This window comes from Streptopelia decaocto (genome assembly GCF_964273445.1).
Source record: "Streptopelia decaocto genome assembly, chromosome: 2".
NCBI lineage: Eukaryota > Metazoa > Chordata > Aves > Columbiformes > Columbidae > Streptopelia > Streptopelia decaocto.
Window position 1 is genome coordinate 38,523,227 of NC_138655.1, and position 14,012 is coordinate 38,537,238.

A 14,012-nucleotide genomic window follows, 5' to 3' on the forward strand; every position below is an offset into this window, starting at 1 on the left:
TCAATTGACTACATTGGAACACAAGAGTAATGAAGTCCTGCTGTTACATAGTATAATTGAGTGTTTCTGAATATTAAAATTTCCAGCTCAAGTGTACATTCAATAATTTTCTTATACAGTTGGTCATATTTCTGAATGTGCTGGCAAACGCAGCTTGTCTTTGCCTCTGTTTTTGGGCTACCTGTACATCTTTCCCAACAGAGAGATGTTGTGATGTTCTGTATATGGACCTTGCACATATATAATTAGGGTACAGTGCAATAGCAAGCGATACATGCCTGGTGTGAAGCCAGGTTGTCCTGGTTTCTCTCTGAATATTATTGGACAGCCTATACCAAGGCAACTTTGTGTTTAATGTAGAAGAGAAATGGTTGGTATTTGATCTTTGTGCAGAGTAGTCTTAATAAAAGATTTTTGTTTCAATAAAATGCTGACCTGAGTAAGAACTGACAAGTCGGCTATTTTTTATTGGTCTGAACTCGGTATATAGCACAACAAATGTAATAAAAGTTGATTTTATTACAGCTGTGAACCTGATGGCAAGCAGGATATGAAAGTACTATATAATATCTATTACAGAGATGAGTCAGTCACCAGTCTCTCATTATTCATCTTTCAGAGCTACTCCACTTTATTCTAAAACCCAGTTATGTTGATAGTTAGCTGTTCAGAGTATTTTTTTTGTCTTTTTCTGTCATCAGTGTTGATGAATACATCAAACATTACTGCAGCTAGTGTGGTAAAGTTAACTCCCCACCTTATTGTGTTATAATATTCCTGACAAAGTTCCTCGAGTGTTTCAAAATATGTGAGAAAATAGTTTTACTTCAAGACCTAGGACTGACTGGGGCTGAATGGGCAAAGGCTGGTGCTTAGAAGGAAGTGAAGTGGAATAGGCTGGTAGACATGGAACTGCAGCCAATTGCCAGCCTGTCAGCGGTATTATCAGGAGGCAGAAGAGCAGAACTTTAACTTTTGAGACATGCCACAGGCATCTTTTTGGGTGCACGTGGGTTTACTACATGTATGTGTCTTTCTCTAAAATGATCCTAAAGCAACAGACCAAGCAATTTATTTCTTCTCTAGTAGTGATGACCATTTGAACCCCCCTACCCATATGCTAGGTTGAAGCCTTTCTTTTCCCAGTGGTTTGTTTGTAACTACTGTATTTTTTTTAATACACTTTCCCTGTGTGTGGTTATAAATGAAGCTGTGGTTTGCATTAAGTCTCTTTGTCATCCTTCTACTTTTATGTTTCTTGGGATTGGAAGTCTAAAAGTATTCAGCATGTAGTGAATCTCTGCCTGACTCTAAGCAACAGCGAAGATATTTTTAGTTGGTAGAGTGTCTGAACTTGGAGTCTGACCCTTAATATGATTTAGATTTTAGAGCCTTCTTAGGCTTTTTGAATTTTCATGTTTATTCTGTGAACTAGTTTAGCTAGCCTTGAAATTTGTTTCAGAAGGACTGCTTTTCTTCCAAACTATTTCTGCTGATTGTATTGCCCTCTGGTGGCGGTTTGAGAACTGTTGGCACAAATGCAAAGCATCTAAAAAATGTTAAGCTCTGTATAAATATACACTAAAGGGGAGGAAGGGGGGATTTCCAACCAAGTTTTTAAGACAAGTTACATGTGGATATTTGGTGTTTGGTCCATTATACAGCTTTACTTAATCATTGAGCTTCCCAGCACTTCACAGTGGTATGAAAAGCAAGTAACAGTAGTGAGGTTAAAAAAAAGTGTTACTTAAATGTCTTATATTCTGTGCAGTCATAAGAAACAAGATTTATAATTATGTCCTCAATCATCATTTTCTAACTTGTATACAAATCCATTTTTCCTACTTGTTTGCCTTATTTTAACAGAGACTAAACATGGAGGAAGCAAGAATGGAAAGAAAGACGGCCTCTCTGGAAGCTCATTTTTCACCTGGTTTATGGTAATTGCTTTGCTGGGAGTTTGGACATCAGTAGCAGTTGTCTGGTTTGAACTTGTAGATTATGAAGAAGTTCTAGGTAAGAATTTTAAATTTTAAGACACTTCTAATAATAATAATATACACTAAATGCAGGCCATTTTAAGTTTTTAGGTAGCTGAATTTACTACTTTGGTGTTTGCAAATGACCTTCATGATAAGATTAGGCAATGTAGTTCAAAAAGTACATTTTAGTGCTGAACTCTGTTATGGCGTTAGAATGAGATTCTGAGAAGACTGGAAAAGGTTATTAACATGCTGCATTTCTTAAATAATTGAAGAAATCTCCAAGGATAGATATGGATGTCTTTGTAACGTGTACTATAGTTCCTTTGAAAGGTCAGCTGAATATGCATTGTTTCAGTTAAAGCTCTCAGAAACTTGCAGCAGTATTTGAAAGTGGGTAGCTAATGTTACTGCTTCTGTGATGGACTATGCCTATAGAGTCAGGACAACTCATGAGTCATTATCTCATGAATGAACTTCAGTTTTAAGCTTACAGCGGTGATAATTGTATCTCAGTATAGTTATGTTAAGATAGTATTGCTAATATAACATTTAAGGGAGAAAATTAATGTCTTAAAGTTCAAGATGTATGCCCATGGGTAGAGTATGTCCCTGATCATGTAGACTTCAACATGCACTTTTGAAAGCTTTACAAGTCTGTTGGTACATGTGTTTTTGATTGTGACTGATTTTAAGAGAAGCTTCTGCTTTGAAACTCAGTTGGGTCTAGTCATGCAAATAATGGTTTCTATATTTTTACCATGCATGCAGCCAAAGCAAAGGATTTCCGTTATAACTTGTCAGAGGTCTTACAAGGTAGGATATTAGAGAAATAAGATTGCTTTACAGTCCCCTGGCTCAAAATTTGTGTTTACTTTTTCATGTTTTTAATTTTTTAGAGAATTAGTATTCTTTTAAAGTGACGTGAAACTGTCATTTCTCATCTGTCTCATTCTTTATGGTTTTGAAGATGATCCGATTCTTCTTATTGCTAGAGAATTACATTTATTCTACCAGTCTGTTGTGTTTAACCATAAACCGATAAAGATCTTTTCTAATTGATTTCTTCCATACAGCAGTGATGGCCTTATTTTTGTCTGTTCTAGACCCAAGTCTGAACTTTTTCTTCCACAAAATTGTTTTATAATCGTCTAAGTACTATATTAAGAACAATATTTCATTTATTTTAGTGGGAATCAAGTTGTGCCTCCATTTAGAGAATGTGAAATGTAATAATAAACTGGCAAACTATAAGGACTTAGAGTTCTTCTGCAAATAGTGTGCAGAATTTCAATCTATTAAAAGTTATGTCTGAATTTTACCAAAACTAATTAGATAGCTCTCTATTCAGGACACTTCCAATCCTGGATATCATGATTATATGCTAAAAATTCTTTTTGAACAGAAACTAGGTTCTCCTTTTGCTTATATTAGGGCTGGTAGTGCTGCAGTTTCAAAAATAGAAGTAAGAAATCCGATGTATTCACCTATAGTCACTAGTAAAAGGATGGGCAACTTGCGGGTGTTATGCAGTTGTTGATAAAATTATGAATGTTTTTGTTTTGTCCAGGAACTAGGTTGCTTACTTTCTATTAACTTGGCACTAAAAATAATATACCTGCCTTTTTTTTCTGAGAATCTAGAATAGCAAGAAGCATATAATAAGAAAACAAATGGTGATTATTTGATTAATTCCTATTTTATTATTTCTTTTCCCTCACACATGTTGAGTGTTCCTTGTGAACTTAAATTTCTTTCTGAGCAAAACATGTTCACATAAAATGCATCACTTAATTGCAGATTGTTTTCAAAACTTTTAGCACCAAAATAAATACGTGGAAAAAAACCTAACCTGTGTTCAGTCTGAAGTCTAGTAAGTACAGAAAGGAACTTAAAATATTTGTCATATTTTCCAGGAAATTTAAAATATGGTTAAGAAAAGTATGGCTAAATCATTAAAAAAATGTGGTAACAACCTAGCATTGACAGTCAGCCATCGCACATTGAAAGCACTGTGCTAGAAACAGACTGCTGAATCTCTGATTCTTTCTCCTTCCTTTGTTTGCATTTCTAGGCAAGCTTGGGATATATGATGCTGATGGAGATGGAGATTTTGATGTGGAAGATGCTAAAGTGTTGCTAGGCAAGTACAAATGCAGGTGGAATGATTATGTAATTCAGTTGTCATATTCATGTTTTGTTTTGATTTAATGTCAAAACAATAATTCTGTTTTTTCCTAATTGAAGAACTTAAGCTGATATAATTGTTTCAGATTTTTTTCTTAATGCAAATAATAGAGTTGCATGTCAAACTTGTTGTAGGAGGCTGTATTCTTTTTCTTCTGATACAGCAATGTGAGTGGAAAGCATTTAGTTACTCATAGTATGGTTGTGAAGTTAGGTGGTTGATACTGCTGTATCGGCTGTTGAAAATATGGTTGTGATGATTAATAGCTTTACCAGATGCAGGGCTTAAGATACTTCAAGAGTTAAAACATTGTTTATGTTAACATGTTAAGCCAGGTCCAGTTTCAAATTTCTTCCAACAGGCCTTTGTACTTCTTAAATGACTTTTTGTCTAGCATAAATTTGTACTCTCTTTCCTCTATTCTGACTTCTCCACAAGTCTGTTAGTTTTCTTTGCCCTTGAGAAATCAAATCCTACGTGACATGAATTTTACTTCTTTGATTTTGAAACACTGGGTTTAGGGAGAGTATCTTTCTGCTCATTATATATCTTCAGAAAGAAATTTCCATCACTAGGTATGTTTTGTGATATTGCCCTGCTACCTACATTGTTGGTAGTTAAAGCACTGTCGTCTTCAGCTTCATGAACAATTGGATAGACACTTCTTGCATACCTGATGTTAGAAAGTTTACTTTTCTTTAATTGATTTGTTCAAATGTAAAACTATTCTGAGAAAAGAAACCGAGCAAGTTAAATAAATAAAACAACAAAAAATCCCAGCATTCTAAATAATAGCTTGAGCTGAGGGCAAAGTAGAATTGTCAAATTCAACTAGTCAAAGTTATCAAAAGTATATCTATAGTGTATTAGGATGTTATGGTTTGCTATTTGAAACTTGAACTCCCTAAAAATCAGTTTATCATCAGTTTATTTTTCCCCACTTATGTTTGCAGAAATAAGCAGGTCTTTTTAGGGGGTTCATTTGTTTAATCCTTTTGTGAGTAAACAAAACCCACACAATCAAAATTACTGAACTGGTTTGCCGTGGTGTGAATGTGAGAGGCACTCCGAAGAATCTCCAGTGCTCTGAATGTCTTCAGAGCTACAGATTGTGTGTTAATTATAAATGGTGTATAAGGTAACACTTTGTATAGTTATAATCCCAATCCTTCTCTGTCTGTTGTGTATAGAAAGTGAATGATCTGTCTCTTGTGGGTCATGTTAGCTGGATTCAGATTGCCAAGGTGGTAGCCAGATATATGCTGCTGCTTTGTTACATCTCTGTTTAATGCAACTTGATGTAGCTGGGAATTCTGCCAGTACACGACAGTGTTTCTATTATAAGTTTGTCTCATCACGCATTTAAACCGTGTACTTCAAGTGTGACATTAAAAGGTCACGGATCAGAAGTTATTTTTATTGTTTTTGAATACTTTATTAGAAATATGATTTATTCTCATTGAAGTTTAGGAATATTTTGTGTAGTACAAGGGAAATGATAAATTTTGAAAAGTTACATGCTAAAACTTTTGAATATAAAAATAGATTTTTTCTAATAACTAGCATATAGTATTAGTAACTAAAGTTCCCAGTAAATTATTGTTCTTGCTTGCATTTGAAATATAATATGAACTAAAAAAATGAATACCACTACACAGACTGTGTATTTCTTTGATGCAGAAAGTGGAAGACTAGATTCCCACTTGAGCAATTTGTCTTCCAGAATTAAATCTTTGTAGTAAAGAAAACCAGATAGTAAGCCTGTGTTCAGCTGTTTTAGAGTAACTTTCTAAATACTGAATACATAGCTGCCTTTCTATTTTATTTGTGAGCATTTTGTTAGTATATATGCTGTGTTTGAAGATTTGTTACTTTCTGGGATTTTTCTCTGGGTCAGACTACCATAAAAGCAAGTGGTTTCTCTGCCAATGTGATATTGATTTTAAAAGGAGATACTGCTTTTTGATGTTTAATGCTATGAAGTCATATGCTTTTGTCTTTTCCCCTATTTAGCTCTTACTCAACTACTGCATATTGAAATTGTGGTGTGTACAGTGTTTTAATGTTGCCCACTTCCATAGTCTTTCGTTTTCGCTACAAATTTAAAGATTTAATTTGCATATTAATGCTAAGTATATTTTAAAGTTAATTTATTTTTGAGAAATGCTCCTACCAGCATGATTTTATTTTATATTTCAAAGAATGGTTTAGTAGCTGTAACAGTTTTCTGTACTGCTTGGGCACACCTAAATAGATTTTTTTTTTTTTTTTCTTGTACGTGTAAGATATGGTAGGTTCTGTTCTTTTTATCTGTTGCAAGCAAAGGAGGTTTGGTTAAATTCTCTTGAGATATTTGTGTAATCTTAAAAGCGGTGTGTAAGAAGTGTGTTCATTCCTTCTGCCCCAATTAAAAGACTGGAAGCAGGGTGGAGAGGTGTGACGGGACACATAATACAAAACAAGCACAGCCAACCAACGCTAAATATTTGTTGTGTTAGTTTTGTATTAATCTATAAAAAAATATCCAGTGTGGAAATGCAAACTTGTTGAAGTGAGTCTGCAGTCCTCTTGCAGATTCTTTCTTTTTCATAGCTATTTGTGGGGTTCTGTTTACTGAATTCATTTTGGTTATGGGAAGAGAGGCCTCTTAATCTGGTCCTTTGAGGGCTGTTGTTATCAGTAATTCTCTTCCCACTTTTTGTCCACAAGACTCTCGTTGTTCTTTGAAGGACATTGTTTTTCTCAGGAAGAGTTATGAACCTCTGTACTTGAGAACTGAGTATAGAGAAACAGTGGCTTTAGTAGTATTACCAAAAAATGCATGTATAGGGAGTACCAGTGTCTGTTGTAATAGAATCTTTGGAGCTGAACTTCTTTTTGTTTTTAGTCCTCTGTAACAAGCATCAGTATCCTGAGAAGTTCTGCATAAATGGCTGCAGTAGTTACTACAATTATGGAACTGCAGCTACAGAAAGTCATCCATATATTGTTCTTGTGCATTTAGTTCAGGGTAGTCTATCTATGCAGAAAATGGAAAGAAAACCCAAACCTTAGTGTACAGCAAACAAAGGGTAGTAAAGAGTAGAATCCAAGCTTCTGTAAACTAACTTTTTTTTTTTTTTATTCTCCCCACCACTGGTTCGCCTGTAATAGAAAAAGCTGTTTGCAAGCAGTTGAGCGAAGATCACACATTCAGGAAAGAATGCTTTTGGACAGTTCAGCTGTTTAGGAGAAGTTTTATTCTCTATTTTTCTCACGTTCTGTTATGATACCTTCAAATATTAAAAGCTTGCATATGCTCCTTGTCATAAAAGAGATGTTTGCAGGATCAGAAAGGCATTATCATGTTAAATGAATGTAGGCAAGCCCTCTGCCCCACTGATTGTGGTAACGCTGCTGAATAGATAAAGATTTTTACTCCCTCATCACTGTTTGGTTTAAGTTGCAATATTTAGACTTCTCTTGAAATACAGTAACAATTTCCTGTGGGTCACTGATTTACCCCAGTGCGGCTGCCTCATTGGGCAGTTCCTGTTTTGTCACCGTTTTGGACACTTCTTACCATGCCTATGTGTGCTTATCAGTACCTGAGTTTTACTTTGAGAAGCAGTTCTCAATTATGGGGTTGAATGAAGACCAAAAATAGTTTCAGTATTAATGACTTCTTTTTTTTCCCCCCCTGCTTGGATTCAAAGGCCATTATATTAATCTTGGATCATTTTTGTAGAGAATTGTAAAGAAAGGATTTGGCATTTTCTAGTTCGGTGGTTTTTATGGTAAAGACTATAAGGTATATTCTTCCAGCTTCTATGGTTCCTTTGTTGTCCTTATATTTTCAAAGAAAACATGCTGCTGTATTCCGTGTTAATTGTTTATAAATATAGTTGCCCAAGAGTCTTATTCTTGACTTAGTGCAAGAACAGGGACGTCTATATGGTTTTTCACGTGCTTACAGAAATGCTATTTAAAGCCTGGATATTTTGTGAGTGTTATTTTATTTTTTTTTTAATTCCAATAGAATAGAATGATATAAATATTTATAATTCTGGGTTCCTATTTCATTTATTTATTTATTTATTTTAGATTCGGGTTTCCATGCTTAAGATTTCATTCAGTAAATATACTTACTTTGGTTTATGTCTTTACATCTTGCTTGGTACAAACTTTGAAAGCAAATTGGAATGATGACTGACTACCATGCATAAATTTAAGTGTATAAAATTTAATTTTTATAGAACTAAGCCATGGAAGAAGTTGGAGAGGGATATTTATAATACCTTGATTGCCTCCTGGATTCAGTCTGTCATTTTAAAACCTTTGGGCTATCCAGTGAAAAATTAAAGAGAATGGCTGGTCACTCAAGTAGAGGTTCTGGACATCCAGGTACAAGGATGTGGAACATCATGGATTTGGAAGTTTCCTCAGAATTATCATTGATACTTTCACTATGTGCTGTAAGATAAACACATTGAAATCTGTTAAATGTCTCTGCCATTAACTTCTTTATCTTGAATGTTTCATTAACCTGCACCTAATATTGCTTTCTAGTCTGCACGTGCAACGTGTTCACTTAATTTTATGTCTCAACAATCTGTCTTCACCCTTAGCCCACTTTTCTGCTTCTCCTTCCAACACAACTGAAGGTTTGTTCTGGTTAGAAGTGGGGGAAATTCCTCTTCTCCCACATTAAAGCTTACCAATAATTTACGTTTGTCACTGCTTGGTCATTCTGTTGTACTTTTCCCAGGATGGAAAAGTTGAAATGTTATTTAGTAATAACTGTAAACCTGTGAATTTTAATACACACCAAAAAAACACATTAGTCATGGCTGATTTGTATTTTACAAACAACAATTAGATAATTAGGTCTTGTAACCCAAGATCGCAACTGATATAAAAGCGTTTAGAAGTGATGAGCTCTTTCTTGACTGCTCTGGCATTTCTACTTTAGCCGTCTTTAGCCTGCTTTTTCTATGTAATGATATGTACACCCTTTGTATTGGCTATCTATTCATTTTTACATTGTGTTCCATGTATCCTCAGGTTTGGAATTAATTCCTGATGACCAAGTATATCATGTAGAATATATAGCATACAGAAAAAAATATTGAGAAGCATGTTAAAAAAAACAAAACAAAACAAAACTACAAACAAAACAAAACAAAAAACAACAAGCAAACAAACTGCAAAGCAACCCCTTCAGCAATTAGAGTCCTCACTTCTAAGCAAAATCAAAATTCTGCATGGTAGAATAGATGTTATCCTTAACAGTACATGAGAAGTTTAAGTAGTGGTTGCTTTTAAGTGTTATTCTCAGCTATTAATCGCAAACTCTCAAATTTGAACATGATTTTTTTTAAAAAAAAAAAAGGCGAATCACATTATTTTAAGTAGTGGAGGATTGTTGTTAAAAAACTGTCTAAAGGTAAATGATGCAGCAAGAAAACTGTAGCACTAGGAAGAAGAGAAAGCAAAGATGCCGCCTTTTTTAAGATATTGACATAATATTGTGCATGTTTATCATCCAAATTGCAGTCTATACTTTGAAAGATTCAACTTTCTTAACATCTTTCTATTTCCTAATTAGCATTCCTGTAAAGACTGCTATCTGTGACATGAGATGTCTTTCACAGATCCTCCTCTTACAGTTTCCTCTTTCCACCTAACTGCTGTCTCTGTTTTTTCTCTTCCCTCTCTCTCTCTCTTTCCTCTATTCTTGTATAGGCTTGACCAAAGATGGCAGTAATGAAAATATTGATTCACTTGAGGAAGTCCTTAATATTTTAGCAGAGGAAAGCTCTGATTGGTTTTATGGCTTTCTCTCATTTCTCTATGATGTATTGACTCCTTTTGAAATACTAGAAGAAGAAGAGAGCGAAGCTGCAGATGATGTTGATGGTACGTCACAGAATGAAGGGGTTCAGGGAAAAAAGACTTGTGTTATTTTGGATTTACAGAACCAGTGACTGAGAGACTAATTTGGTTTGCTCTCGAAAATATCCATGAAATCATCAGTCTTAATATAACAGGAATTTATGGCATTGAAGTGAAACTCCCAAATGGACACTATAAAGATTGAGCTAAAGTCAGCCATGCAATGTAGTTTTGCTAGTTCAAAACCTTTCAATGTCCATTTTTGTGAGAGGACAAAAATACTACACAGTTGTGTAAATATGTAGAATAAAGTGTGTATCTGCGGTTCTGTAGTTGGTTTCTGTGCGTGCTTCAATTTGTGCATTTTGTGCACAAAGCTTACAAAGCTGAGTGTAATAACCTCTACTATTAACACTATAACATTTGTCTTTCTAGCAAACATTAACTAAGGCATTTTGTAACAGCTTTGACTGTAAAGTATTCTGGCATGACTGCATTATGTAAATACATATTTATATGTTAATCCTTAATAGAGACATGACAATGATAATTCTTTTGTGAAATATAATTTTAATAAATAGTTTTTGTGATTCACTGATTTCTCAGATTATTTTTACCTGTTAAAATACAAGCACTTTTTTAAAAAATGCTTGAAAATTTTACAGAAACATTTATTTATAAGTTAGCTAACATCTGTTTTATTCAGAAGATATGATATCACTGTGTAGTTTATTCTCAGTGATTTGTTTGTTTTCAAACTAAGTTTCCAGTCATTTTTATTTAATATAACAACCACACCACAAGGGCTGTTCTAAATTTGTTTGGGTATTTTTAAGGTGGGCCTTTTACGGAAGTGGGAAGCTGTGATTATGTATTTCTAATGTAATACTGAATATATTAAAGACTAATTGGAAATTAGAATTTAATGTCTTTTATTCCTTGATAAAATCAAGAACTGAATACAGTTTTGCAAATTTTAATCCTTTTGCTGTAAAACTGTTTTATGACAATTGTTAAAAATATGTTTCATATACATGCATTGTGTCTGCTATCGTAAAGCTTTGGTATGGAAAGGGGAGTTTATAATTGTATTCTACAGTTTGTATCAGATACCAAAAGCTGAAACTGAGCTATCTATGAGTACACTATCCATGTATTAAAAAAGTTTATTATCGAAATTATATCAATTTGTTTATTGTGATGCCTGCTTAAGTTTGTATCTGTTTCCCTTATAAAGTTTATACTCACACTTTAACACTAGTGGCTGCAGGCTGTGCAATTTCAACCTGTTTTTAAATTAAATGAATTTTCACTTGCTTTGGCATGGCCATTTTAAAGCAATTCAACATGCCTGTTTCAGAAAAACTTTAAGTCATCCAGCTCAGGGTTCTATTCAGTCTTTGAAAAGTAATGAAAAAGTGTTAGTGTTAAGCAAGTAGAGTGTTTAAAAAAAAATTGTGAAGTGCTCATACTGCTGCTTAAGGTTTACAAAATAAATAGATCTACATAAATACTAGTCACATTTTTCTTCCGAATATACGAGGATTGTGATATAAGTTAATAACGTGTAAATTTGATGTTTTTCAGTTTGAGATACCTGAAGTATAAGGCAAAGAAAATAAAACCCCCCATGTATAATGAAAATAAATGCTGGTAGATCTGTGGGATATTACTGAGAACTTTCTCAGCAAGCAGAAGAAATTTGCAAAGTACTTGGGAGACAGGAAATAAGCAAGCATGGTTTTATTTTGTTTCCTTTTTTTCATATTTTAATTTTAGAAGCAGATTTGAATTAGAAATAAGAGTTCCATCACTATTGTGGGATAATAATATCTCCCAGTATAAGTTAGAAGAATTGTCATGGAACATTGAAGTCTGTTGTAGATGCTTTAGTAATGGAACTAGGTAGGCAAAAAGAGGAGGAAAACATCTACTATGAGAATCCTCCATTGTGAAATCTATACCACATAGTTAAAATACACACTGTTAATCTGATGAAGTGTCAAGTGAAATAGAGATAGATTGCTTCAACCATGAGAAATCTGCAGGCATCGAGACAGGTGATGATGACGTCAGTGAACAGTAAATTAGTCTAACTTGGTATGAGGAGAGGAAATGCAGGCCAAGAAAGGTCTGATTTGACATAATGGAATTTCCTCATTGATTTTTATGAAGTGTGTGTAAATCTGCTTAAAAACAATTATAGTGGGAAGAAGGAATTGTAGGAGGAGAAAAAGGGACGGGGGGGGGAAGACTTAGGGGAAATATTAGCAGTAAATAACTTTCTAGAGTGTTTAGTTTCTAGAATGTAGCTTTTTTTCAGAAGTGTTCACTCTCGCCTGGTGTTATGCATGTTAACAATTAAACCCTCACCAGTGGTGAGCAGAGCTGTCAAAGCTCTCCTAAAGTTTGAAATAGAAGCATTTGGTTTTAATGAATTACATCAGTTGTTGTGATTGCAAGCAGGACTTGGCTAATAAGTGATGTAATAGGAGTTAGAAGTCTTGAGTTATACAGCATGGCAGCTTTCAAAAAGAAACAAAATCTGCAAATAAGCAAAGGAAGTTGAACTGTCTCAACTCCTGCTTCTGATTCCACACAAAGCATTTGAAATTAGTTGAAGAAATTGAAACTTAAATTTCTAGTTTGATTTGTGGCGATTATCAGTTGTATAAAATACAGTCAGCATATTGATGTTCTGAAAGAAGACCAGAAAACTTTCAAAGTGGTTTTAAACTGTAGGTGTAAAGGTGTAGCAGCTTTGCCTTTTGATATTATTTTAGAATAATTATTTTAGAAGGCAAAGCTGCTGCTTTCTAGCTACAGTTTTTGGTTTGAGAATTTTAAATAACGCATTAGTAGCAAACAATGTTTTTAATGAGGAAAATATATTGTTTAAGTGATAGGACCATGCTAGCTTTTGTAGTTAGTAAAGAATGAAAACTTAGTGATTTTTATGTTAAATTGGACACAGAGCTCTCACTAGCTACCTTCGTATTCCTTACAAGTCATTTATATTAGACTTTACAGAGCTCTAGAACTAAATGTCTAAAGTTGTAATCTTACAGTTTGCCAGCATTTTTAGAAACGTGTGGGATGTTTTGCCTTGCTGTTTTCTCATGTTGGTAAATGTTTGATATTTTCTCTATCAGTCTTCAGCAGAAGTTTACAACCGCATTAACCTTTGTAGCATAACCTCTTGCTTGCTTTGTTGTCATACTAATTTAAAGAAATTATGGCAGATGGGGAATCTTAGTACTGATATGTCTGAAATGGCTGAGAACTTGTGGAAGGTTTGAACCCCAGATTTCTGTGACCACCTTCAACTTCAACAATATTTATTTTGAAACCAAAACTGTTTGGGGGAGGCGGGAATCACAATGCTCATAGTCTATAGTATAAATAAAATTGAATAGAATGAACAGAAAATTGTCTACTTATCTATTGAAATTCTTATTGTAACAACATTTTGCCAGTACTTTTTTTTTTTTCCTCAAAAATGAGCTTTTTTTTGAGAATATTCAGTCTTTCACTCTTGAAATTTATTTCAAGGTCAGTGAATAAGACTTACCACCTGTAAGTTTCATTTCATAATAGTCTTGCATTATTGTTTAGTCTGCATTGACTGACCTTAGAAGAAACTGATTTTTTATGACAGTTATTCATATGGGTTACAGTTGGATGGAGGGGTGGAAGAAGAATGCATTGAAGCATTAGAAGGATTTTAATTTAATTTCATGGTCAGATGTGGGGAAAAAAAAATCTGCCTATACTGTAAATATGGTTTGATTAGTCTTTGAGAGCTGGGGAAAGCTGTTGCATCCAGTCCAGTCATTTTGGACAGGTGCATCCTATTTTTCCTATGCAGCTGTCATCAGTTAAGCAACTATCATAATGACAGCATGAAATAGATTAAATACTGTCTTTCTTGTGGTCAGTTAGGACGAATTTCTCAAGATGAGGCTAAT

General features: G+C 34.1%; 1 protein-coding gene across 10 annotated transcripts in view; it reads left to right on the forward strand.

Annotated features, from left to right (window-relative positions):
• ASPH (aspartate beta-hydroxylase) overlaps window positions 1-14,012 on the forward strand; it is a 110,477-nt gene that overhangs the window by 14,543 nt on the left and 81,922 nt on the right. For all 10 annotated transcript variants that reach the window (XM_082045643.1, XM_082045642.1, XM_082045640.1 and 7 more), the window contains 2 exons: window positions 1,867-2,016; window positions 4,057-4,125. In XM_082045643.1, coding sequence (XP_081901769.1) covers window positions 1,938-2,016; window positions 4,057-4,125 — 148 coding nt within the window. In that variant the 5' untranslated portion in view covers window positions 1,867-1,937. The remainder of the gene's footprint in view (window positions 1-1,866; window positions 2,017-4,056; window positions 4,126-14,012) is intronic.